The 7,447-nt window shown below is 39.5% G+C and overlaps 1 protein-coding gene across 1 annotated transcript in view; it reads right to left on the bottom strand.

Annotated features, from left to right (window-relative positions):
* Nucleotides 1–4: 4 nt before the first annotated feature.
* LOC140105138 (coagulation factor XIII B chain-like) overlaps nucleotides 5–7,447 on the bottom strand; it is a 32,083-nt gene continuing 24,640 nt past the window's right edge. The window contains exons 9-11 of the mRNA XM_072129068.1: nucleotides 4,787–4,984; nucleotides 4,531–4,710; nucleotides 5–2,146 (exon numbers count right to left, since the gene is read on the bottom strand). Of these exons, the coding sequence (XP_071985169.1) occupies nucleotides 1,935–2,146; nucleotides 4,531–4,710; nucleotides 4,787–4,984 (590 nt within the window). The 3' untranslated portion in view covers nucleotides 5–1,934. The remainder of the gene's footprint in view (nucleotides 2,147–4,530; nucleotides 4,711–4,786; nucleotides 4,985–7,447) is intronic.

Below are 7,447 nucleotides of genomic sequence, written 5' to 3'. Positions count from 1 at the left end.
TTTTATTTAGCCATGTATTGATTAATTAATTGATCAATTCTGTTGAATTTTGCTTGTTACTTGAGTATAAAGAATTAAATAATCAAGTCCATGTTTCTTCCTTATAGAGTTTACTGCTGACTGTGCACCCCTAAATTATTATTTTACACATTGAACAAAGTTTCTTTCAGCTTATGTATAGCCACCTCTCTCTCTTTTCTCTCATTCTCTCTCTCATATATATAGTACAGACCAAAAGTTTGGACACACTTCATTTAAAGAGTTTTCTGTATTCTCATGACTACAAAAATTATGAATAAACACGTGTGGAATTATATACTTAACAAAAAAGTGTGAAACAACTGAAAATATATCTTATATTCTAGGTTCTTCAAAGTAGCCACCTTTTTCTTTGATTAGTGCTTTGCTCACTCTAGGCATTCTCTTGATGAGCTTCAAGAGGTAGTCACCTGAAAAGGTTTTCACATCACAGGTGTGCCCTGTCAGGTTTAATAAGTGGGATTTGAGTGGCTCAGTGGTTAGAACTACAGCCTTGCAGCATTGGGGTCCTGGGTTCAAGTACCATCCAGGTTAACATCTGCAAAGAATTGCATGTTCTCTTCCTGTTTGTGTGGGTTTCCTCCAGGTCCTTTAGTTTCCTCCCACACTCCAAAACATTGTGAGCCCCATTGGGGACAGGGTCCTAATTGGCAAACTCTGTGTAGCACTATTTAAATAAAGGAATTATAGCTATTATTTCTTGCCTTATAAATGTGGTTGGGCCCATCAGTTGTGTTGTGCAGTCAGATGGATACACAGCTGATAGTCCTACTGAATAGACTGTTAGAATTTGTATTATGGTTGGAAAAAAAGCAGCAAAGTAAAGAAAAACGAGTGGCCATCATTACTTTAAGAAATGAAGGTCAGTCAGTCCAAAAAATTGGGAAAACTTTGAAAGTGTCCCCAAGTACAGTTGCAAAAACCATCAAGCACTAAAAAGAAACTGGCTCACATGAGGACTGCCACAGGAAAGGAAGACCAAGAGTCACCTCTGCTGCGGAGGAGAAATTCATCCGAGCCGCCAGCCTGAGAAATTGCAGGTTACAGCAGCTCAGATTAGAGGCAAGGTCACTGCCGCACAGAGTTCTAGCAGCAGACACATCCCTACAACAATCGTTGTAGTAGCCTTTGTGGTAAAATAGCTGCTAGGAAACCACTGCTAAGGACAGGCAACAAGCACAAGAGACTTGTTTGGGCTACAGAACATAAGGAATGGACATTAGACCAGTGGAAATCTCTGCTTTGGTCTGATGAGTCCCAATTTGAGATCTTTGGTTCCAACCACTGTGACCTTGTGTGGCGCAGAAAAGGTGAAAGGTGTTAGTTCATAACTCTGATGCCTTCAGTGTGAATCTACAATTTTTATTGTCATGAAAATACAGAAAACTCTTTGAATTAGTAGGTGCGTCCAAACTTTTGGTCTATACTGCATATAGTTTTTTGAGATATTTAGTTTCATTTATCTCAAGGTTGTGATTAAAGCGAACCACAAATGCAGTGCAGTCTGCAGGAAACATGAATGAATTTATGTAGCATTTATATGTGATGTGGCATAATAGTAAAAGATGGGAACTAGAGTGTTGGGGGATCTCAAAAATCTTGTCCCTTTGGACAAAATTCCTATTGGCCCTGCCCACCACAGTACGGTAATGGCCAATAAAGAAAGATCTGTGCAGAGCCACCTCTTCCCTTGTTTTCCATTTTTTAGTCGCTTTACTGTTTTATGATAATAAGGTCACAGAGCCTCTCATGATAAGGGATGTCCTATATCTGAGACCACACCCATGTTTTATATTTTTGATATTTTTGCAAATAAACTTTATAAAGGAGCCCAGTAGCTAATAAAGTATTGTAATAATTAGTGATTACATATTATGATATTGCTTTATACACTTTTATCTTTGCCACGGTATACATTTTGGATAGGTCAGCTGTCCAAATCTGCACTGACTCCTTAAGGCATAAGTCGTTGCATGCTCAGCGTTTTCATATCCTTGTTTACACAAGAAATCTACAAATTCTCCATGATAAAAATAATTGCTATCAGAGTTCCACTTCAGACGCACATTGTTTCTGGTCATCTCTTCCTTGGATAAAACACACGGTTCTGCAAAGAAAACAATTATATACATTTACCAAAGTCTCACCCTAATACAATATAAGTGTCAAATTGTAAAGCAACAGATTATTTTCTGATCTATAGGTAGAGAAAAAAAAGAGGATAGATAAATTATATATTGTAAGATATGTAAAACTTTTGCTTTAGTGTATGGTGAGTTTTGAGAAATCTGCTGCTGATTTTTCATACAGATCTGCAGGTTCTTACATTACCAGACATATATTTTATACACTCTGGACTTAGATATAAATTTATACTGTGGCTATTCAACATTTTGCCATTTGCAAGCAATAGAGTGAATTCTGCAGCAAATCCATAGTTAAAGCGTAACTAAACCTTTTAATTTTTTAGTAGAATCTTCCAGGACAATAAATTTTGTACTTTATTAACCAATGTTGTCTCCTTTGTGTTTAATTATAGGGTAAACTACACTTTCTGTCATTTTTATGCCATGCAGTAGCAGCTGTTGCTAGCGGATATCCTTATACCTTTAAGATAAACAGTGTACGGCTCTCCTTGATAGTGGGCGGAGTCAGGGGAGGGGCTATGCACTGTACATTGATCTCAGCAGCAAGCAGATCGTAAGGATGTCTTTTTCCTTCCCTGTGCTTCTGCTCCGGTTGAGCTAGAACACGGCTGTGTCAGAGCACATATCAGTAGATATTACCGCCATGATATTGGGCAGTAGTGGTATGAGGAGAAATATATTGTGGGGCATAGTGCATATCATTGCTCGTGCTGCACTTTTCCAGTTTGTCGGGGAGAAGGATTTATCATCTGCTGGTTGAAGCCGAGCATAAATAACATACAGTGCTGCACTGTGCTTTTAAGTTGGTGCATTTAGATGATTTTATCAAGGGTTTCTAACTGTTAACAAAGTTTGCTCTAAAATTTCTGCAGAAATTACGGAAAGTTTTAGTTCTGTTTTATTTGTGCTTATTTTACAAAACATGGGAGGAGTACTCCTTAATGTCCAATATGATATCACTGATGCTTCTAGCAAGGCAGATGGAGGACCATACACATACACCGGAATAAAGAACAGTTAGCCCTGACACCGAACCCACAAAAGACCCTCCCTGCTTGTTTCATGTACACTAGATGATACAGTACAACTAGACGACAGTCCCTTCCTACACCAAAGGACAAAATATGGACACAAGGATAAAGCAATGGAAACAGATAAGATAAGTCAACAGAGCTGGGTCACAACAGAAGGCAAAGTCAGGATACCAGAAATCAAAGATACAAATTGAAAGGATGGTGTGGAGCTGATTAGTAAGTAAATTTCAGGATAGTCGAACCCTGGAATGCTGGTGGATTAAAAAGCTGTGTTTTAAGCTATAAAGTTGTCATGGCACTATTTTTGTGAGAATTCTACAAAGTTTGTAAGTACTAACCTCACTAAACACAAAAATAATGAAAATCATTGCCTGGTTGAAAAAAAAATCACACCATAGAGAAAGAACTATATGCTATGCAGTAATAGATTCAATGTAATTGTACATAAAACACAGACTAAATCCCAGCCACTGTTCTGAATCTCAAGGCATCACATACAAGTGTTCAAAGCAAAATATTACCTATACACTTAGTGTTAGATTCCCACTACCCAATATATATATAAGATCAGAATAATATGGTACACATAGGTGGAGAATCCCACTAACCATTATATGAATTAATAGTATATTATGTTACCTATACACATAGGTGGAGAATCCCACTAACTGTTATATGAATGGTCAGTATAATATGTTACCTATACACATAGGTGGAGAATCCCACTAACCATTATATGAATGGTCAGTATAATATGTTACCTATACACATAGGTGGAGAATCCCACTAACCATTATATGAATGGTCAGTATAATATGTTACCTATACACATAGGTGGAGAATCCCACTAACCATTATATGAATGGTCAGTATAATATGTTACCTATACACATAGGTGGAGAATCCCACTAACCATTACATGAATGATCAGTATAATATGTTACCTATACTCGTAGATAGAGATTCCCACTACACGATATATGAGTGATCAGAATAATACATTACCTATACACATAGGTGGAGATTCCCACTACCCATTATATGAATGATCAGTATAATATGTTACCTATACACATAGGTGGATAATCCCACTAACCATTATATGAATGGTCAGTATAATATGTTACCTATACACATAGGTGGAGAATCCCACTAACCATTACATGAATGATCAGTATAATATGTTACCTATACTCGTAGATAGAGATTCCCACTACACGATATATGAGTGATCAGAATAATACATTACCTATACACATAGGTGGAGATTCCCACTACCCACTATATGAATGATCAGTATAAAATGTTACCTATACACTTAGGTGGAGGTTCCCATTGTCCGTTCAAGCAGTGGATGGTACTGTGTCCGTTCAAGAAGTGATGTTCTAAACAATGGTACACAACCTCAGAACCAGATTCATAAACCTTCTGTGAGGATTTTTCTATACTGTGTTCTACTTTAGGAGGTGGACCACAAGATCTCATAGACTCTAGACAGAGAGAAAAATGTAAGTCAAGTGATCATTATAATGTAAAAAGATAATAAAAATGTAATTTATTTCATACCTTTCTTTTTGCAGGTTGGAAACTGAATGTGACCATTTACGCAGAGTCCTTTCACTTCAGTGTACATCGGCAACTCAAACCCATCCATGCACTGAAATTCTACCATATCACCGTGTAAAAAGTTTGAGTGTAAGTCTGAACTCCACTGAAGCTCCAAGTTTCGTTCTTTCATGTCTTCCACTGTCAGGGTACATGGCTCTATGTAGAATAAAATACATATATAAAAACAATTAAAGGGGTTCCTTACATTGGCCTCCTTACATTGGCCTCCCATTTGCGATTGTGAGGGCACTCATTTTGTTACCTCCCCCTTTTTGAATGCACCATAAAGCTTTAGTAACTTCATCTTAACTGCATCTTCTTTCTTCACATTGCTTCATACATCTGGGCACAGTCTATAGAGGAATAGCCATACAGGAAATTGTATGGTGGTGTGGGAATAATGAAGAGGCCCAGTCCTCATCCAATCATTGTGGTCTCTTCATACTCTAATCATTATGGATGCTTAGAATCGGCCCTCCACCAAGCTGATTGATTGTATTCTATCCAACAATCTTTGGCTGAATTTAAAGCCACATTTTTATAATCCGTAAATTGTGATGCATAGAGTAGATTAACACATGCCATGATTACATTCAGTCAAGGTGCTTATTAAACATCATACATATGTAAGAATATAGCAAGGATTTTCCCAGTTGATATCCAATAGGTTGAAATCCTTAAAAATCATATGCAGCTAATATATAGCAAAAAAAGAGTCTGCCAATAGTTGATTATCTTTTAATTTTATGTAAGTTGACTTCTTTTGAAAAATATTTATATTTTAATATATCTATCTATCTTACTAAAATGAAACCTACCATCAGGAATACAGTAACTTAGGTAGTCCTGATGGTAGGTACCTTGATGTCTATTAAGCCCTACACGGCCTTTATCTAAACTTTTAACCACAACTAACTTTATCTATCGTTTATGCTAATGATCCTCTGATGCTACTGGGGCATGGAGTAGCACGCCTCTGTAGCCTCTGAAATCTTACCTCCAGCTGCAGCCCCACAGTGCTCTTCAGCTTGTCTCCATATAACTTGGCTCACTCCCGAAAAAAGCAAGAAGTTACCGCGCAGGCAACAGCCTGGCTGAATAGCCAAAAAGCACTGTGGGGCTGCTTCTGGAGGTAAGACTTCAGAGGCTTCAGGGTGCGTGGTGTAACCTTAACCCTCAACCATGCCCCAATAGCCTTAGTGGTTCATTAGCATAAATCACTTTTTTTTTTATTCAAAAGCTTTATTGAAAATACACAAAGGTAGCAGACAGAGATTATATCATCACTTTCAGGCGGTAGCATAATATAAACTTGAACATTTACAAAGGATGTATCAGCTAGTTTCAGATAAGCATTACAATTGTGCATTGTGCTAAGCATATACAACCAACTATTGTATCTATTTTTTCAAAGTTAATAAGAAAAAAGGGCACAAATGTAAACTGTAGGAATAAAGGGCAGAGAGAGGGAGGGGGTGAGGGGTGGTGGGGTGAAGGGAGGGGGATCTCAATCCTGCAGTGTGGTGTAAGTGGATGAGCGCATAAAGTCCATCCAGGGGCCCCAGGTCAGAATGTGACTTTCCCCTGAGCGGTGTGATTCCGCTGAAAGCTCTTCCATCCTTTTCACGAACAATGGGGGTCATTTATTAAGGGCCCGATTCGCGTTTTCCCGACGTGTTACCCGAATATTTCCGTTTTGCGCCGCTTGTACTTAAATTGCCCCGGGATTTTGGCGCACGCGATCGGATTGTGGCGCATCGGCGCTGGCATGCGCGCGACGGAAATCGGGGGGCGTGGCCGAACGAAAACCCGACGTATTCGGAAAAACCGCCGCATTTAAAAACCGAAAATGTGTCGCATAAGGACCGCTTACCTTCACCTGGTCCAGCTCGGTGCATTCCGGCGCGATGAGTTTACTTTCAGCGCAGCAGCGCCACCTGGTGGACGGCGGAAGAACTACCTTATTAAATCCCGGCCGGACCCGAATCCAGAGCGGAGAAGCCGCCGCTGGAACGCGAATGGACCGGGTAAGTAAATTTGCCCCAATATCTCTGCGAACCAGTCCGACATGGTTGGCACCTGGGTGGACTTCCAAAGTCTCGGAATCAGTGCGCGGGCCGCAATCAGTAGAAAACCTGTTAGAGACTGGCAATGGGAGGATAGATAACAGGAGATGTGCTGGGTCATTTCTCAGTGTGTGGCCAGTTAGATCGTTTACCAGGTCCACAGAGCAAATCCAGAAGGCCTGTAGAACCGGGCGTTCCCACCAAAGATGTAACATACTGCCTACATTCTGTCGGCATCTCCAGCACTCGGCCGGGCAAGAGGTATAAATGGAGTGAAGCTTAGCTGGCATCCAGTACCATCTGGACATGATTTTAAAATTAGTCTCCTGGGCCCTACCTGAGACAGAGACTTTATGACAAAGTTCATAAGCTTTTGACCACTCATCCAATGTAAAAGTTTTACCCAGTTCTTTTTCCCAAGCGTTTACGTAATGGGGGCTACTTCAACCCACTCATCTTGAAAAAGACCATAGATCATTGAGATCGGGTGGAGAGTAGCTGTAGATGATGTGCACATATGTTCAAAGGGAGCATAAATTACATTTTGATATGG

This window comes from Engystomops pustulosus, chromosome 10 (assembly GCF_040894005.1).
Source record: "Engystomops pustulosus chromosome 10, aEngPut4.maternal, whole genome shotgun sequence".
NCBI classification, from domain to species: domain Eukaryota; kingdom Metazoa; phylum Chordata; class Amphibia; order Anura; family Leptodactylidae; genus Engystomops; species Engystomops pustulosus.
This window is presented reverse-complemented; position numbering and strand designations above follow the sequence as displayed.